The sequence below is a fragment of the Durio zibethinus genome, chromosome 21 (assembly GCF_047325235.1).
Source record: "Durio zibethinus cultivar Kanyao isolate XHJ-2024 chromosome 21, ASM4732523v1, whole genome shotgun sequence".
NCBI lineage: Eukaryota > Viridiplantae > Streptophyta > Magnoliopsida > Malvales > Malvaceae > Durio > Durio zibethinus.
This window is the reverse complement of record NC_143182.1, coordinates 6,257,591-6,278,452: the sequence shown is the minus strand read 5'-3', so window position 1 is coordinate 6,278,452 and position 20,862 is coordinate 6,257,591. Positions and strand designations below refer to the sequence as shown.

General features: G+C 31.1%; 2 protein-coding genes across 3 annotated transcripts; both read left to right on the top strand.

Annotated features, from left to right (window-relative positions):
* Window positions 1-50: 50 nt before the first annotated feature.
* FZL (FZO-like protein) lies at window positions 51-7,868 on the top strand. Of its 2 annotated transcripts, XM_022902478.2 has the most exons (11): window positions 51-789; window positions 1,040-1,593; window positions 1,710-1,778; window positions 2,585-2,782; window positions 3,590-3,721; window positions 4,286-4,372; window positions 4,491-4,931; window positions 5,184-5,351; window positions 5,494-5,724; window positions 6,758-6,873; window positions 7,215-7,868. In XM_022902478.2, the coding sequence occupies exons 1-11, from the start codon at window positions 285-287 to the stop codon at window positions 7,495-7,497; spliced, it is 2,784 nt and encodes a 927-aa protein (XP_022758213.2). In that variant the 5' UTR covers window positions 51-284; the 3' UTR covers window positions 7,498-7,868. The 2 variants fall into 2 exon arrangements, with proteins under 2 accessions (XP_022758213.2, XP_022758214.2); XM_022902479.2 differs by lacking the exon at window positions 3,590-3,721.
* A 5,994-nt stretch (window positions 7,869-13,862) lies between these two features.
* LOC111306084 (protein FANTASTIC FOUR 2-like) lies at window positions 13,863-15,210 on the top strand. The gene has a single exon (XM_022903990.2). The coding sequence runs from the start codon at window positions 14,095-14,097 to the stop codon at window positions 15,076-15,078; it is 984 nt and encodes a 327-aa protein (XP_022759725.1). The 5' UTR covers window positions 13,863-14,094; the 3' UTR covers window positions 15,079-15,210.
* Window positions 15,211-20,862: the final 5,652 nt, after the last annotated feature.

The following is a 20,862-nucleotide window of genomic DNA, read 5'->3' as shown; positions in this document are numbered from 1 at the left end:
GATTTGGATCCAATGGTAATAAATGAGGTAGATTATAGCAAATCGGAGGTGGGGTTCATCGATATCACTCATCACTCCTTTCCTTTTCCTCTCAAATCCTCCAAAGGATAAGAAGATAACGCAGCACATCTCTTAACGGTCACGGACTCCGACTCTATTCTTTCTTCTCTTCCTTTTCCTTTTCCTTTTCATTTCCTTTTTCTTTCCCTCCATAGCCAAAGACGTATTCACGACAGGTAACCCAAACAAATTTCCTTTTTTTCTTTTCCAAGTTCCAAATTTCCATGATCCCTTTCCTTTCCCTCCAGTCCCCTGCTTCTACCTTCACCCCTCTTTTCCTCTTCCCCCCATCTCCGCCCTTTTCCTCTGGCTTCACCAAATCCCCTATACGCCGCTTTATTCCTCCACCAAAATCTTCCCTTTCCAACAACCCTTTCAACTCAACTTCCCAACAACTCGGTCCCCAAGGCCCTCAAAACCGACAGCCTCCCAGAACTCTCTTCCCTGGCGGCTACAAGCGTCCTGAGATCAAGGTCCCAAATTTCGTTCTCCAATTGGACCCCGAGGAGGTCTTGGCTGACGACAATGCGCTAGGTTTCATTGACAAGGCTGTGTCCAAATGGATTGGTCTTGTAGTGCTCAATGGTGGCGAAGGAAGCGGCGGCAGGGTTTATGAAGCTGCCCGTTCCTTAAAGGCGGTTGTTAAAGACCGCGCTTATCTCTTGATCACAGAGCGCGTTGATATTGCCGCTGCTGTTGGTGCTAGTGGCGTGGTCCTCTCTGATCAAGGTGGGTATTTCCTTTTTCTTTTTTGTTATAAAGTTTGCTTATTCAAAGGTCATTTTCTTTTTATTGTTAGACTATTTAAGAAAGAATGCCAAGGATAATCGAAATTTGATATTTTTAAATAACTGATCAGTGTTCAATGTAGTAAAGTTGTCCCTAAATTTAAGCTGTTAAATTTGTCACTCACGCCGAATGCATTGATATCTATATCCAACATCATTGTAATTGTTTACTGGGATTCTTTCCTTTACAGGCCTTCCTGCCATTGTCGCAAGAAACACAATGATGGATTCGAAATCAGATTCAGTCTTTCTCCCCTTGGTAGCTAGGACTGTGCAAACTGCAAGTGCTGCTTTAAATGCTTCGAGTTCGGAAGGCGCTGATTTTCTTATATATGATCTGGGTGAACAAGAGTATGTGGATACGGTGATGAAGTCTGTTTATGGGAATGTGAAGATACCTATCTTTATTGTTAATAGTAATTCACAAGCAAAGGTTACATCATATGCCGAGGGGTCAAAGATTCTCAAATCAGGTGCTAGTGGTTTAGTTCTGTCTTTGGAAGATTTGAGGTTGTTAACTGATGATGTTCTAAGCCAGTTGTTTAACATTGTGTCGACAATAAATAACAAACCTCGAGGTGAGAGCATAGATGAACTAAAAATGGCTGATATAGATCATGATTCCCATCAGAAAATGGGTGTGGCGGGCTTTATTAAAGTGGAGGATAGAGAAAAACAGCTTATTGAGAAGGAGAGATCAGTATTAATTGAAGCCATAAATGTCTTCCAGAAAGCTGCTCCCCTGGTGATCTTTTAATTAAGCTTTGGTAGTTGAAGTTTTTTTCCATATGGATTATGAGATTGATCAATTCTTTTGTTGTTTACTGTTTTTGTTGAATCTCTATGGTTTTTAAATGACAGATGGAGGAGATATCACTTCTTATTGATGCTGTTGCTCAAATTGATGAGCCATTTCTACTGGCTATAGTGGTAATTGTGTGCTGAACTTCAACAAATTCTGGTTGCAGGGATATACATTGGTATTTGCTCTAAATTTCAAACGAACGCCTATCTCTTTATTTGAAAACATATACCAATACAGTGACTATTTTATCTTCTATCCACGTTTGATTTAGGGCATATTAAATTAATAAATGCTTAAGTTTATGTCTTTAGTTTTGGTTGATGCATGCTGTGCATATCTCATCGGTCATCAGAGTGGCTTCAGGAAATGGGTCATATGTCATAGGCATTGATATTCAATGGAATGTCACATGAACACTAGGAATAAACTGTATTGACTTTGTTTTACCCTTGTTTGTGTTTAGTACTTGAGTTAAATTCTTATTTAGTTTTATCCTTCTTCCTGTTTTAGTGATAAAACAATAATACTACTTTTCTGTCATATTTGACAGAATGTCCCTTGTGAATCATCTTAGAATCTTCTATTAATTTTGCTTCATTTCAGAAGATATTGACTTGAATGAATTCATTACTTGTGTCTTTTCTTGCCTGTGTTGAGTATTTGTGATTAGATTTTATCTTTCTTACTGTTTCATTATGACTGTTCCCTATTCATTATTTTAAGATCTTGCAATAGCATTGTCCATCTCTAAGATATTGACCTTATGTTTAATGAATGAAATAAATAAGTTCTGCAGTGGGGAAATTAAACATTTTATGGAAATCATTCTTTTATTCATGCGATAAAATTTTGCTTGATGCTGTTAAAGGTTTTGGCTTTTCCATGACTTATTCATTTTTCATTTTCTTTTTTTTTTTTTTTGAATTCTCAGGGTGAGTTCAATTCTGGTAAATCCACAGTCATTAATGCTCTTCTTGGGGAAAGATACCTTAAAGAGGGGGTTGTTCCTACAACTAATGAAATCACTTTCTTGCGCTACTCTGAGTTGGATGGCAAGGACCTGCAGCGTTGTGAAAGGCACCCAGATGGTCAATTAATATGTTACCTTCCTGCTCCAATTCTCAAAGAAGTGAGTACTTTTGGTTTTTCCATATTTTTTCTCCTGAATTTAAGTTCCGAGATCCTCTGGCTATGTCTGTGGTTGGTTTCTATATAGCTATTAACAATAATTCTTGTATTTGTGCATGCATTGGTATACAAGCATGCTAAATGTGAGTTAGTTTAGAAGCATAAATTCCATGCAGATAGTTGTTAGTTGACTCTTCAAAATTTTGATCCTTTCAGGTGTTTGTGTTCTTCATATTGCTTAAAGTTGCTGGTGAAATTAACTTTGTCTTCTCTATATGTTATAATTGTTAACCTTGTTAGAATTTTATATGATCACCAGATATGTCCACCTTGCTGATCTTCATTTGTGTCAAGTCGCCTTTATTTTAAAAAAAATCCAGAATCTCTTTTGATGGATTGTACACAATTCTTGAATGTGATATGCAATTTTAATTGTGAATAATCCTTGTGAAGATGTTGTATCTATTACATGGGGATTAAATCACTTGCGGTTTTACTTAATAATAGGTAACAGGCACAATTTTTCATAATGATAGCTGCTTAAAAGTGAGCTTACAGTCCATGATACAAATGAAAATTTTGAGATGTATGCTGTGAATCATCTAGGTCAAGCATATCAACCAAATATCAATGAGAAAAAGCAAAGATTGATAATTTGAAAAGTTTAGTGGAAGTAAACACCACTTAGATAGCTGATTATCTTTTTTCTGCTGCTTGTTTTCCTCATTGTATTTTCTTTCCTGGAAATAGGATCTCTGTGCCATTGTATTTTATGAAAATAATTTTGGATAATTCCTCTTGGACACAGATGAATATTGTTGATACACCAGGAACAAATGTGATTCTTCAAAGGCAACAACGCCTTACAGAGGAATTTGTGCCTCGTGCAGATTTGCTTTTTTTTGTTATTTCTGCTGATCGCCCATTAACTGAGAGTGAGGTATGATTATTGTGCATGTAATGTGGAATAGCATACTTCTTATTGTTCTCCATTACTTCTGTGAGACAATAAATTAAAACTCTGTTGGCACTGAGTTCTTTAGTCAATGCTGCTTGTTGTGTAGGAACACAATACTTAATACTATATGGGACTAGAAAAGTTTTTCCATCATACGACTATTGCCATGAAAAAAGTTATTCTACCATTTTGAATTTCTATCAAGGGTATTTTCTTTTAACCTCCAGGGAATTTTTTAAGAACACTATTAACTCTCTTTTTTTTTTAAATTGTTAGGAAATGAATCCAAAGGTTCATTAAGCGAAGGCATAATGCCAGTCTAGATATTAAAGAGTATCCTATGATTTACTAAGATTGATTTGGGAAATGTAGCATTGCCCATAAATGCTTTGGCTTCATGAATATCAATCTTTTTCCTTTTTCACATTTATCTTTTTGAATTTCATAAAATTATAAAAAATAGCCAACTAAAATGGATTAATTCGTAATTTTATGAGTTGATCCAAAGTGAACTGAATTCCTTTTGCATGTGCTGTTCTTATTCAGGTTGCTTTTCTTCGTTATACTCAGCAGTGGAAGAAGAAAGTTGTGATTGTGTTGAACAAAGCTGATCTTTATCAGAATGCTGAAGAGGTTTAATTTCTCACCTCCCAGTGATTGTTAATACCACTATTAAAGTCAGTTACTTCATTTAAGTTTTCCTACCAAGTCACTTTTGGAGTGTTCTATTATTAATCTTTGTTTATTGCAGCTAGAGGAGGCAATTTCATTCATCAAAGAGAATACACAAAAGTTGCTGAACACGGAAGATGTAACATTGTATCCAGTGGCTGCACGATCTGTTCTTGAAGAGAAGCATTCAGCTACTTCTGGTGTTGGAAAAGAATATAGAGACTTATCAGTCTCTGATTCAAATTGGAGAACCATTAGCTTTTACAAGCTTGAAAACTTCTTGTATAGTTTTCTAGATGGATCAACTAGTACAGGAGTGGAGAGAATGAAGCTCAAACTTGGGACACCTATTGCAATTGCAGAGAGAATACTTTCTGCTTGTGAAATTCTTAATAGAAAAGACTGCCAATCTGCAGAGCAGGACTTGACTTCTGCTAATGAAATTGTCAGTGGTGTGAAAGAGTATGTCATAAAGATGGAAAATGAAAGCATCTCTTGGAGAAGACGAACTTTGTCAATGGTATACTTTTAGAAAGGGCTCGTTTTTTATGTATTGCCTGTGGAGTTTTTAAATGCAACAAGTGGGGTGAAAAGATTGTCATGTGACTTTTTTTTTAATCAGTTTTTTTAATATACTCTAAAGGGATACATAACAACCATCTAACCCTGTTGGTGGAGTTAAAACGGCGATGTGATAATTTCTTTTTAGAAATACAAACTTTTTGAGTCAGAGGCAAGTATGTGACTTTATTTCTTTTGCATGGTATTGCAGATTGATACTACAAAATCACGTATTCTGGAGCTCATAGAATCTACCCTACAGTTATCAAATCTTGATATCGTTGCCTTATACTTTCTCAAGGGGGGTTCGTCAGCCACACTGCCAGCCACTTCAAGGGTTCAAAATGACATACTTGGTCCTGCACTTGCTGATGCACAGGTGAGTTGATGTCTCAAACCTATTCATGATCTGGTTTGTGGGAAAATCAGATGTCTACTTATAGTTATAGGAGCCCATCTTTTTACAGCTTCATAAGTTATTTTCTTATGACTCTAGATTTATTGTTTGTAACTGCATACAGAACTTGCTTGGAGACTATGTGACATGGTTACAATCAAATAATGCTCGTGAAGGAAGGCTTTATGAGGAATCTTTTGAGAAAAGATGGCCATCCCTGGCCTACTCAGACAAACAGTACCATCTAGAGACCTATGAACTGCTAAGAAAGTTGGATCAACTCAGCCTGAGAGTAATAGAGAACTTCAGTGCCAATGCTGCTTCCAAACTATTTGAGCAAGAAGTTCGTGAAGCGGTGAGTAAAGAATTCCTCAAAATCTAACATAAAATGAAAGTTGTCTACAAGCATAGGCGGGGTTGACATTTGGTCGAGATATAGGTGAAATTTTTAGATTTTTGAAGTGTGGTATGGACATTTTAAGTGAGTCTTTTGTAATATTTTGGTTCTTTTGTTGGGAGCTACCCATGGGTAGCAACATGGAAGTAGGGGGTGGCTATGGGTGGGAAACAGGGTGTTAATTGGAGGGTGAAGCCAAGTGGGTGTGGAATGTGATTTTTCTTGAATAGAGGATTTGAGGTAGGTTTAACTTATGCTAATCTATTAGCTTTTGGTTTATATGAAACATGCAAATTTCTTATTAATATATACACTAAGTTACTAACTATACATTTCATGTTATCATTTGGTATATGAATACATCATATAAATAAAAATAATAATAACAAAAAAATGCAACAAAGTGTGGATTCCACCGTAGTAACAATAAAACTTGTCCAAACTAATAATGGAAGATACTGGTAACAAAGCAGCAATCTCTCTGATGCCTCAATGTAAGGCGTTGGACAGAAACTCTAACCATATTAATATTGGAAGGGTGGCACGCAAGCATGTGATAAAGCAACTCTATACTCCTTGTTCTTCCTTTTACTGGGTTATTGATGATAGTCAACGTTTTCATTGTATCATTATTTATTGTAATTGGATGTTTAAGACAAAAAAAGTTTGAAGAAACTTTACAAAGAATGAATGTTTAACGTCCCTACAAAAACTCCAGATGGCCTATTGTTCTTGTTTGGGCTCCCATTTTTTTGCATAGCATGGGAAAAAAAATGTAATGTATACATTTATGTAATTCTTGGGTTGCCAGAAAGATTATATTGATAGTTGTTTGTAATTGAATATTCTTTGGAACTTCTTTTTTAAAATGTCTGCCCTTTTAGTGTTGCTATAGTTTGATTAATTTCCTGGTGCTAAATTTTGTTTTTTTAATTGTTAATTTAAATATGATTCAGTTTACCTGAATGGAAATACTTTTTTTCAACCTCAGTTTTTGGGGACTTTTGGCGGACTTGGAGCAGCTGGTTTGTCTGCTTCGCTTCTAACGTCCATATTACCTACCACTTTAGAAGATCTTCTTGCTCTAGGCCTATGTTCTGCTGGAGGGTATGTATCATCCTGAATTTTTATTTTCCTATTTCTTCTTGATTTATTTGTTTTCTTCAAGCTGCGTATCTTAGTTTTCCTAAGAAAGTTGGTAAGCTGTGTGACTTAAGGTCTCTACTGTATTAGACCTATTCACCTTTCTCTCCTAAGTGACCTACAACTCGGCAGCCAGACTTCGTTCTGTATGCTATTAGATTTTACTCTCTTTGCCTATAGTGATCTACAACTTGGTTACAAGACTTTTTTTTGTATGCTATTGGCTTTTTCTTTCTTTTGACATAAATAATTCAGAATGGATTTCATATTTTCAATCAGTTATTGAATGGATACTCTTATGATAGGTTTATAGCCATTTCAAATTTCCCAGCCCGTAGACAAGAAATGATAGAAAAGGTGAAAAAGACAGCAAATGCATTGGCACGGGAGCTTGAAGATGCAATGCAGAAGGATCTTTATGAAACTACTGAGAATTTGGAGAAGTTTGTGAGAATTATTGGGAAGCCTTATCGAGATGCAGCACAAAATAGACTGGACAAACTTCTAGAGATAAAAGATGAACTTTCAAATACGAGGGAAACACTTCAAATGCTACAAGTAGAAATCCAAAATCTTCATGTATCATGACACCAATTTTATTGAGTAGATTTGTTTCCAGCGTTTTTCCATCCATTTCTACCCTCTGTTCTTGGGGGTCAAGTGCCGTACAATATCTTCATGTAATAATAAAAAATAAGCAATTTTCAGCCAAGTGCCCGCATCTTCGACTGGCCAGCAGGTGTCATTGAATGTTCCAACGGAATACTTTAGGAATTGTATTCAGCTGCAGATATAAGCAGTGTAAGTAAGCATCTTATGCTGCTTCAACATTTTAGATTGGATGAGAGGTTTTAAGTGAAGAATAGTGGATGCTTTGAATTAGAATTTGATTAAAGATTATTCTTTTTGTCATGTTTATTTTATTTACTTTATATTTATATGTGAAAGTCTTCCTCTAATTTTGTCTTCGGCACTTAGTAGGAACATATGTCTCAGATCAATATTTATTTCAGCCGGTTCTTGGCGCAGGATATGCCTATTTTAAGAAATATTTTTATTTTAAATATTTGAATAGTTACTTATGTTGTATGAATTTATATTTGATACACGATCAGTATATAAATTTTATACACTATCGATGAATCGGATGATAATAATTCATTAATAAGTAAATATTAATTTTTAAAATAAATACAAATAAATTAAAATAATTTATTCATTAATGAGATATTATTATTTGATTCATGTTATTAATGAGTTATCATAATTTGATTTATTGATAATGTATAAATTTTGATATATTAATAATATATCAAATATAAATTTTGATGTTATTTTTTAATAAAATAGATCGTGATGTGATGATAAAAACAAAAGTTATAAGTATTAAAATTTAAAATTTAAATTTAAAAATATACTTTTTAAAAATAATTGCATTACTAACTAAATTAAATTTTGGGATCGGTTCATATTATAAGTTTTGACATCAATTGTAAAAATCTGTTGTGCTTCATGATTAAGACATAATCTAAAATAGTAGTAGTATAATTAAATAATAGTGAGTGTCGGTTCAGATTCGAGCTTAATGGGTCAACAATGATATCCATGTGCCGTCCATAAAGTTTGTTGTCAACCCCTTGTATTTAATATTTGGTAAATGAATAAACATAGCTTCAACCATTAATCAGAAGAGCATGTTTGCTTGATTTAAACTTTAATTTAATTGTTTTAAGAAACTAGCTTATAAAACAATGGAAGAAATAGTCAAAAAAGTTATGCACTAAATCAATGCGCGTCCTGGGTTGACATGTTTACTTAAGCCATGAATTTTGATTCCATCATTTAAAGTGGAAAGGAGACAAATAAACAAAACATGTCTTCAATGAGGGAAAGAGCAAAACAGACCGAACTTTGGGGTTTTTTTTTTTGAACTTCGACAAATGGCAAATGGGGCATGACCATGCCTTTTCCTTAATATTTAAGAGTCTCTCTTCTCCGTTGGTTGGCTAACCTAAAAAGAGAGCAAATAAGTTAAAAAAAGGGAGATTTTGAAAGCAAATTCGATGGTTAGGGGAAAGAGTGTGTGCAATTGGCACATATTCTTTGTCACTCTCCCTAGCCTATATTAAACCTATCCTAGAGCTTTATCCTAGATCCACCAAGACTGCCCAAGCAACTCTACTTCTGTTGATAAATGAGAGAGGAGGAATTCAGATCACTGAGACAAAATCTTTGTACAAAAAGATCTAAAGAGTACTCCAAATAATTATACATTTTAAAGAAAAATTATTTCAATCACTCGATCAAATGTTGAAATCCCTTTTACATAATTGTATTATTGTTTTTTTTTTTTTATTTGTTTGGAATCACACGATGATAATTCTAGTCACCACTTACTACATATCAATATCTTTCTAAATGCATGCATATAAACATGTTGTAGCTATTAAAGGATGGATTTGGTTGATTGAACAATGTATCGCATATTTACACAGCTTTTTATAAAGTTTTTGATTGCTTGTTTTAGAACTTTGGTCAGGTATGAGTTGGCCTTCCATGTCCGCCAATGCTTGAGAAGGGGGCGGATAATCCAAGGAAATTTTGGTGATCACACTCATTCATTTGTATATTCCCTGCTTGCCTGTCTCGTTGATTTACTATGGAATTTGGATTGTTCCAAGTTGGGATTCCAACATGCAGCTAATTTTGACTTTTGGTTCAAGTTGCATTCTTGTAATAATTATTATGGAGGTACGAAGCAAATTTAAGGATTATACTTAAATAAGGGGTAAGTTTAAATTACATTTATAAGTACATTATCAACAACAATTAAATAAAAATTTAAAAAACGAGATAAATATTAAAATTAAAACAAATTAAAAGTTAAAAAATTAAAAAAAATAGAATGAAATTTCTCTTTTTAAAAATAAATACTTATTGTTTGATTCGGATGAGAATGATATTTTTAATTACTTTTTTTTAAGAATTGAATTTGTATAAAAAATTTCGTGTTTAAAAATTAAAACAAAAAATAATCAAATAAGATTAAAAGTGTGAAGTATTATCTTTGAAAAATTTTAAATAAAAAAAATCTTTTGATTCTTTTATTTTTTTAAAAATTGTTCTAATAATCTTGATGATTTGATATTAAATTTAACAAAATTGTACCTCAAAACAAAAGAAAAAAGGAAAAAAAAATTATATAGCATTATGTGGTTCTGATATTTAAGCATAGCAAATCTTTTGATTCCATTAATTTCTATATAATGAAAAATTCTCCAGCTTACGTTTTTGTCCATTGTTTCCTCATTAGCGAACAGCAGCATGAACCATTGCATGATGATTAATGGTGCAACAACGAGGGTCTCCCTATTCATGGATAAATACGAGGACCAAACTAAATAGAAAAGAGGAGGGCTGCAGCCCTATTATCAGAAAACCATCTTTTCAGTTCTTCCCTTTAACATTAGGTACCTTCATGTCTTTCGGTGGAGGATGAATAGGAGACAAATTAAACATGCTTTTTAATTGCTACTAGATAAAAATATCAATGGATAAGATATGAAACGGATAAAACAGTTTTTATCTTCATTCTTAATTTTTTATATTATATTTATCCACATATCTTTATTCAAAAAGTATTTCAAATCTATTTCTATTTTTATTTTTGTAGATTATTAATCGATATGGGTAATTTTTGTACCTTAATTTTTTTAAAAAATTAAATTAAACTTTTTAGTTTTTTATTTTATTTTGCATATCTAAATAATTTTTTATAAATATGTATATTTTAAATACAAATATATTAATTTTAATAAATCTAAAATAAAATTTATATTATTAAATAAAAATTAATTTATTAAATATATGAATATATATGATATGGGTATAACATGGGTACTATATTACCTGTTCCCATACATATATCCTATATCTTATAAAAAAAAATTAAAACTATACTTATCCCTATTTTCATCTCTAAAATTTAATATCTATCTCCATTTTCATTAATATAAAAAAGTTTAAGTAAAAGTGACACCTAGCTTTTACATGATTGGGTAAATTACAACTGGGCATATGTTCCAGATGAGCCCCCATCTTCCACAAATCTCGCATGCTTTCCATTGTTAATTACTGATTACTTGTTTTTTTTTCTTTTTACTTTTTGCATGAAAAGTAAAAAAAAAAAAAAAAAAATAGAAGCAAAAGCATGATCAAATGAAACCTAAGAAAAGTCGATGCCTCCTCCCTTGATGACAACAATAGCAAGAGAGTTGTTACCATGAACTTGTGACTTATATATGATCGTCTTGAGTGTTTGATTCTTAAAATGAACGAACGCGACTTAAAACATTTAAAAATGTTTTAAACTTAGAAGTGAATAGTGATTGTAAGCATTTAATTGACAACAACTTTTGATTAATGTCACTCACATTCATATTAGTGTTTTTGTAAATTTGTAATAACTTTCCGATGCCTATAATTAATTTCTATTTTGGTGTTAATGTATGCTCAAGTAATTGTGATTAAAAACTTTATATCTTACTAGAAAAAAATGCAAATATATTTATTTTCAATTCCCCATCATTCGATCTTAAAGAAGAAAAGAAATAAGAGTATTTTTTTATATTAAAATTTATACGTATTTCTTGCTTGTTTCAAGTTTTTTGTAGATTGATAAGGTTCTTATGAGTCATGTGATATGATGAGTCATATAAACATGTATTTATTTGAGTTGAAAATATTTTATGAGACTAAAAAAGAATGAAAAGCCCATGAGTAAGGTTTTATTTGGGAGTAAGGGTTGATGATTGATTTGTTTGTAATTTTTTATAATTAGTTAATATATTTTTTTATTTATGAACATAAGCTTGTTAAGTTGAATCACGTCAAATTATTATTTTTATATGATTGATTAATTATTTGATTATATTTTTATTAAATTATTTAATTAAATTAAAACTTTTTAATTTAACAACTGAAAACAAAATTATAATGATCATAATATTTTCTCTTACGCTTAATAACAATGTGGGTTTAAGGTTTATATATAGAGCATATAAAAAAATTTCTCCGCGTCCAAATCAACATTATAATTAGTGAAATTAAAAAAAAAAAATTGTAGTTAGTGGAAAAGATTTTCTTTCCCTTTATGCCAAAGATTTTGAAATAATTTGAAGGATAAAAGTTTTGTTACTAGCATTTTAAACCAAACAAACCAATCCGTACTCGTTTTTGGCATTTACTTAACAAATAAAATATAATATTTGTCCATTACAAAGGTCAAATGAAAAAGCAAGCTGATGTTGCGTTGCTTTGCTCCACATAGAAAAATAATAATAGCGGAAGTATTAATTTGAAGTGAGATTTAAGGTTGTGATATGTGAGCTTTTATGATTGCTGAAAGCAAAGTTGTGGAAGACCTCTTGCCTTAGAAGACATTAAAAGTAAAATTTAGTATCACTGCCAATATGTTTAGTGTTTTTCTCATTTGGCCGGCTGTTTTACATATAATTTCAGTTGATCACACTTACTAAGAGGATTATTGGTCTCTTTCTAGCATCCAATCCAATTAAAATAGGATTTTGCAAACATTACTCAACATTTATTAATTTAGAGTCTGTTTGGGATTTCGATTTGAAAACTCCCATCACATAAAAAATGCATCTTATGACTGAATACTTAATCTTTCAAACATAAATATTCGCAAGATATTTGCAATTTTGCTGTGTGAGAATTGGGAAAATGAGGGCATTCTCATAAATGTTGCTATGAAAAGGAAGTAACTTCAAAAAATCTAATTTAAAACTTCCAAATTAAATTATTTTGTTTCCAAATCCTATTAATCAACCTCAGAGAAAGAGAAAGAGGAGGCAGAAAGGAGGAACAAAAAATATATTTTTTTTTTGAGTGCAAAATAAATTATCATGAGTAGCATGCAAACTCATATATCAGTTTCATTTTGTGAATTAAGGGTGAATGTAACTTTTAGTTATTGAAGAGCAAAGAATTACAGGTTTCGTGTCCTTTCACTTAAATGCAATTTATGTTTGGTTTGTTTAACTAGAATTGAGAGTGAATAACATTAAAAAAAAAAAAAAAAAAGGCAAACTTTTTCAACGGGTAAAACTGTAAAAAAAGATTCAATCCTTGTCCCTCTGGTTGCCTTTTTTTTGTTTCCTTTTAATAGTAAAAGAAATGCACAAAAAGACTTAGTTGAAATTGTTTAAATAAAGTATGAGAAATTTTTATTTAAAAATAATTAAATAAAAAATAAAATTGATAGATTAAAAAATCTTATTACATAGATTAAGTGTATAAAATTTGAAAAAATTTTAATAAATTTTGATATATTTTTTAGATAATCATTTTTAGTAAAATTTTGATAGAATTTTTAATTTTGAACAAATATTAATCAAATTTGAATTATAAATGATATTTTCAATAATGTTTTTATATATTATTGATTTTCTCATCGAATTCTATCAATCTATCTATTTGAATTTTTTATTAAAATTTTAATTGAATAATTTATATTAAAAATTTTTATGAATTTCACTAAAAAAACTTTATTTTAGTTTTCCTTAAAAACACACATCTCATAATAACTTATTTTGGTTAAAATAAAATTTTAAAGATAAAATCATATATACACATAAGTAGGAATTTGGCTTTGGGTATTTTTGCAACTAGGTTTTTTTTTTTTTTTTTAAAACCTAAAAAGAGAAAGAAGCTAAACTTATGGTCATTTCTAACAGCAAAGATGTCTTTAAAAATTTTCAATAAAAGTTTACCACAATTTACTTATACTTTATCTCTTGTTTCTCTTTTTGCTATGGAATGTGTGGTAGAGTGAAAAATTTTTAGTGGGCTGAACAGGTTATGACCTCTCCTGTGTCTCCAAGTTCTGCACCTATAAATCATCCCCCAACCCTTTCACCTTTCTTTCATGTTCACCGCTTTGTTTCTTGCCTCTTTCTCTCCCTCCCTCAAGCCACCCATCTTCTTTTACAACCAAATAACGAATATATTGGTTTTTTTTAATAGAGGTTTTCTCTTTCATCTACATCCCCCCCTCCCCATTTGATCTCAGAAAACTCCAAAAAGAGGTGAGGAAAAAATTTTTTTTTTCATTTAAGCTCCCCTGTTTCCTCTGTTTCCCAACATTTTGTTGTGGACAAGAAAATGTCCTCAAGTGTCTGTCAAGGGTTGCAATCATGCCTGGATCCAAGGCTCTTCGAATCACGTTTTTTGAGGCTGAAACTGGCTCCACCGAAAACCAAATTTCCTGGCTCCATTGCTCCTACGTCCTGTTTCACTAACCCTGCCCCTAATGAGCCCGAACCTATGCCGTATAATGAAGAAAAAAACACCACCATCACTAACAACAAGAACAACAGCAGTGATTGCAAACTGATAGGCAATCAAAATACTGATATGGGTGGCTGGAGTTTCCTCCAGTCCCTCGCCAATGCCAAAGATTCTACCGAGCGTGACAAAATTTACGTGCACCCTCTTGTTAAGCGTTCAGCTTCTACCCTAAGTGAAAAGAGTCTTGCAATGTGCACCGAAAGCTTAGGTAGTGAAACCGGAAGTGAAGTTAGCGAGAGCAGCGATGACATTTCCTTGCTTTCATTACAAAATGTGGTTTGCAATCCATCAAAACCAAGGGAAATTTTGGTGACTAGAAAAATAAGTCGTAGCAGCAGCTTTCCACCTCCTTTGACATCCATTAGCGGTTCAAATGGTGTTCAAGTCAAGTCTCACCGCCAAGGCGGCCGCCTAGTTCTTCAAGCCGTTACTATCCCTCCTTGTCAGAGTTACTTCCGTGCAGAAAGAAGTGAGGGAAGGCTTAGGCTTTCCCTTTTGAAGGATGCTACCCCCATTTTCGACGATGACGAAGACGTGGAAGAGGAAGACCAAGAAGAGGTAGTAGAAGAAGATGAACATGGTGAACTAGTTTATGAAGAAAATGGAGTAGTAGAAGGAGAAGTTGAAGAAGGAGAAGAGGAAGAGTGTTACAGAGGAGGTGAGGATATGGAAGAAAACAGTGGGAATGTTGGAGGTGAAATTGGGACAGGGAAGTTGCCAAGGCCAAGCAGCTGCAAAGAAAGTGGGCATGGGCACAAAGGTTTGCTTAATTGGAAGCCATTCTTGGTGGCTACTTAAAAGCTAAAAGTTGGAAAAATTTTCTCAACCCAACGGAGAGAATTACTCTTGTTGAATTCCCTAATTACCCAATTTTCTCCTTTTCACTTTTTATTTCTGATTTTCAGTTAGTAAAAGCTTGAGATTACCGTACCATGAATTTCCTAAAATATGCTTATGGTAGTTATTATCGTTATGGGACCACCTCGTCCTTCCCCCCCCCCCCCTTCTCTCCTATGTTGCTTTCTCACTCTCCTCCTTTCTGCTCATGCTTACTTTTTAAATTTTATTTTATGTTCTCCATTTTCTATATATCTTGTTTATCTTTCCCGTACAAAACTTTAATTACTTCATTCCATGATCAATTAATACTTTAAGCAAGAATTACACAAACAAATGACATCTTTTGTGAATTATACATACCGACATTAATCGTGACAAAACTTGCATGAATATATATTTTTTTAATTTGTGAAGTTTTTTTAATGATTAAATAAAAATTTTAAATCGATAAATTAATAAAATTTTAATATAAAAATTAATAATATGTAAAAAATTATTAAAAGTATTGTTTAAAATTTAAATTTGATCGATATTTAACAGTAAAATTTATGTTAATATTTTTATTAAAAATATTTATCTAAAGATTTATTTATTTTTTTAAAATTTTACACATTTAATTTATATAATGAAACTTTTTAATCTATTAATTTTAATTTTTATTTAATCATTTTTAATAAAAAATTTCATAAATTTTTACCTCAAAATTTCATTTAAGTTTTTTTCTCATATATACTTATAAAGTATATAGTAGCCTAATTTTTCAACCACCAAGAATATTGAATTGGCTGGTCCCAGCCAAGCACGAGGTTCCTCTATTTTTTTGTGCTCATCGCTTTCATAGGGCATATGTTGTTGGACCATAATTGAAGTAAAGGAAATACGAGATGGGAAAAAATTACTGCTATGAACTTTCAAATATATGGTACAAAAACGTGACTTGCATTGCGAAATGTTACTATAAACTAGTTTTCCTACTTGTTTTAAGAGATATTTTAACAGTAAAAACTCAAAAAATGGGTCAAACTTTTTAAGACATTAACCCAAAATAAAGAAGATGATGCTTTTTTTTTTTTTTTTTTTTATGCTAGATTGCTACTAGTAATTATGGCCCTGAGACAAACATGAAGGTGGCATTGAACATGGGTTGATTACAATGAACGTGATTGGTTTCAGTAGTAGGGCAAGATGTAGCATCTTCCTCATTGGATAGTTAGAGATAAATTGGAATAAAATTGTAGCGACCAAAAGAAATTCAGCCGTACTTTTGCACTCGATCTCTCACTGTGGAACACCCCAGCCGCATTTGACTTTTGATTTGAATTGAAATTCCCGTACGCGTACAGACAGTCGTATATCATGATCTCTAGTAAACGTACACCATCAAATTTCAAAAAGTTCGTGGTCCTCCCATTCATCTTTATTGTTTCATCAATTGTCAAATGGCTGGTTATGGACGGATGGGGTTGATTGGAAGGATCAAAGCAGGGTGTCCGAAAATACTATACTAAATTACTGTCTAATTAAAGTTGAATGGACAATGAACAAGGTTGGCACTTGGCAAGGAGGGTGGGGTTATGGTAGTTAATTTTCAGTGAGGAGGAGGGGGCAAGTTGGGGGGCGTACGATTGGAGTACGAATGGTAACTGTCAAGCTTCGGACCCACCAAGGCAACATGCAACTAACCTCATTACACATGATCATCCATGTGCGTCGATAGCTACTGCTTCGCCTATTTTACTCAGATTCCAATAAGTTAAACCTTCTTTCTAAGCCATTGCTGTTGCTGATGGGCATGATTCATCAGGTTTCTTCTTCATGTCATGTGACAGACAATTTCTTTCACTTAAAAACGACCCCACAATAACATCTACTTCAAGAAAATTGTCCACTATGTAAATTTCCTCGTGTCCATAAATCTTTTTGTGAAATTACTTTGAAACCCACTTTTAGAGCTGAGAACCAAGATAAAAATGATATAGGTCGAGAATTTGATTTATGGAAAGAATCAAGGTAGATATTGAAATTAAATATCATTTGTACACAGCCATTAAAAAAAAAAGGGCCTTTGAGTTATAGACTTGGAAGGGCATTATACAAAATTCGGATGTCAATAGGAGGTAACTTTTGGGATAGGAAATTGATTGGTTGGTCGGGTCAAGAGAAAGATAAAGAGGGCCAGAGGGGTGAGGGTTTGGTTAACATTCCTTAAAAGAGGAGGGCAGTGTCCCATCGTGGAGTTTGGCTATCCATACATTAAGGTTACTTTCTCTTTTTTTTTTTTGGCTTAGACGGGGGATGCGGAATTTCTTAAACATTGGCATATGCATCATTGTGTGTTAACATCTTGTGCTTTGAGAGCCATAGAGACCCTTCCCTTAAGCACATATTCTCTCACCATATCACACCGCCAGAAAGCAAAATCTTTAGGCAATCAGAATGTCTCCGCATTTTTTTTATACTGTCACACAAGGGAAAAAAATCATATATATATGTTCGCTAAAAAGTATGCTTAGCTGATATTAAGGCGTCTCCTTTAGTTAGCTAAGCAGGGATTCGAAATTTTTGAAGATCATTCACTTTTCTTTTCAGCACAGCATAAAATAATATGAATGGTGCAGCTTGCAGAGATTACTCCACGTGCAAAAACGAACAAAAAAAAAAACCTATAATATTTCAATTGTTTTGGTTATCAAAACAGCATTTGAAAAATTAAATTTTGTGTAGTTTTTTTTGGGTAGGAGAAGCCATTTGATTGAAAGCAAATGGGGGAAGTCTGATAGGATGCAGATGAAGGAAACTAGCTAGCTATATTAGCTAGGAAGGTGAAAGGATTTTGGCTAGTTTTGAGATGATAGGAGAGTTGAATATATATTTTTACCATTAAATTCAATGCCATCCTTTTGAGATTCCACAAATTAAGTGAAACAAACGTCGATATCGAGTCCGTGTAGTAAGGACTTATTAGCAAAAGTTTTTTGAAGCTTTTGACGGGGTGAGAATTCATAAATTTTTCTACAAAATTTTGGTAGTGAATACTTGATTTTCAAGTTCGATTCAAGATAATTTAATTATAAAAAAATAAATATTTAATAGGATCCAAAGTTTCAAATTAAAGAACTCACATCTCTTTGTGATATTATAAGATTTCAAAAAAAAATTAGGTTATTTTTAAATTTGATTTGAATAAAAAAAATTATAAATTAATTATTATTCTTTTAAAAAATATGTTTGAAAGTGACACAACTCAATTATATATTTTTGTTGCTAAAAAAATTGACTTGAATAAAAAATTATTTAAGTCATTTTTTAACAAAAAATATTTTAAATAATCCCCTTTAAAAAAAATAAAAGAGATTATTTAAAACATTTTCAAACCAAAAATATTTTAAATAATTTTTAATATTTTTTAAAGGAATTATTTAAGATATTTTTTGTTAGAAAACACCTTAAATAATTCTCTTTATTTTTTTATAAGGGGATTATTTAATTTTTTTTGTTAAAAAATACCTTAAATAGTCTTCTTATTTTTGTTAAATGAAATTATTTAAAGTATTTTTGGTTGAAAAATACCTTAAATAATCTCATTTAAAAAAATAAAAAGGATTATTTAAAGAATTTTTAAATCATAAATACCTTAAATAATCCCTAATATTTTTTTAAAAAGATTATTTAAAGCTTTTTTGGTTAAAAAATATCTTAAATAATCCCTTTCATTTTTTATATGGAGATTATTTAAGGTGTTTTTCAATAAAAAATATCTTAAATAATTATATTTTTTAAAAGAAATTATTTAAGACATTTTTTGTTAAAAAATATCTTAAATAATCTTCATTAAAAAATAAAAAAAATTATTTAAGACGCTTTCCAACTAGAAATTCCTTAAAATTTTTTTAATATTTTTAAAATAAAAATCGTTTTAAATAATTTTTAATTTTTTTATTTATGATATTTTATAAATAAAATAGCAATAAAATAAAAAATATATTTTTTGCTACTAAAGGCATCATTTATTATTTAAATATTTATTATTAATAAAAATTAATAAAAAATTATCCTAATATGTGTCAAAAAAATTACGATAATTATTTAAAAATTAATATATGTGAATTCTTTTTAATCAAATAAATGAATTTAAATACTAAATATTTTTAAAATAAAAAATCAAGTATTACATATTTTAAAAAATTATATTTTCTTTTAAAATTTAAGATTTTACTAACGACATATTCCCTTAGTAAAAGAAGTCAAACCCTTTAGCTGCTTGTGTGGGATTTTTCCTCAACTGATGAGGATGTCAGCATCGCAAATTTGATAGCCCTTTTTTCAAGTGATCATTTACTTTTGGTTGATTTACTCAATCTAACCCAGCAGAAGCAGTTATTTTAGAGAATTTGAATGCGCTATTACTTTTTTTTTTCTTTTTAATATTTTTTCAAACTGTGTTTTTTTAGTTTCGAATCTCATTGTTAGAAATTTTTTTTATGAATGATCTATAGATTTAATTTAAATTTTTTTATTAAAAAATTAAAAAAATTATTAAACTATTTAATTTTATTTAAATAAACTTTTATATTTTCATTGTATTTACATAAACTTTTATTTCGAGTAAAATATTGGTTTATATTAAGGGTTTGTTTAGATAAAAATTAAAATTTAGGATTTATTTGAATAAAAATTAAAATTTAAAAGTTTATTTGTATATAATAAAAGATTAAAGGTTATTTAAATAAAATGATAAAGTTAAAATTTTTTTTATTATTTTAGTTTGAATCTTTTTAAAATCTGCAGTATCTTATAATTGAAAAGTCTACCTTCACCCCAAACGATTTTTTATAAAAAAAAAAATAAAAAGAAATACAAAAAAAAATGTTGAGTAATGTTCCTTTTGCAAATCAATTTTTCTTGGAACTTGATCCCATGTACATTCCTTAATCAACAAACAAATTTGAAAAATTATTCATCACTAGAATACGATATACAGGAACTAGGAATGAAATTCCTTTTTAATATTAATTCAATATTATTTATAAATGTTAATTAATATAAAAAAAATCAATGAATGCCGAAGGCCTTGTCAGGTTATTGCTTTGATAAGGCAAGCCAAGCGATCATCGGTCTTCAATCTATTGAAATTGTTTCTTTGTTTTGGTTCAATTATTGACTCCACTCAAAAAGAGAAAACGAACGGCTGATTCCTATTTTTGTCGTCTTACACCATTGAAGTATAGAGACAAGGATATATCATGTGACCTCAAACAAGAAAAAGGAAATTTGCTCCCCCCTTCTGATTAATGGTCTTAGTCTTCTATATGATTGAATACGTGGTTATTGTGAAATTCTATTGATTTTGATTTGTCTCCACTCGAGATTTGGGACAAAGAGAAACGAGGGGCCTTGAGAGGCACTCTGATCTGATCCTCCCAAAACTTTTGGAAGATGAACCTCCAACACTAGGCAAGAAGCAGGTGACATATAGCTAATATGATGATAACCATAATGCAATGCACGCATGAAAATAAACAATTAAAGCAGAGAAAAAAAAAGGATAATATCAAAAGAGAGATGCTGAAATATTTGATTATGAGATTACTTATAAATAATGAATATCATTCATAAAATTATTACTTATTGTGTTCATACCATTGACGTGTAATGAAGCAGTACTTATTGTGTTTATACCATTGACGTGTAATGAAGCAATACTTATTGTGTTTATACCATTTACGTGTAATGAAGCAATTG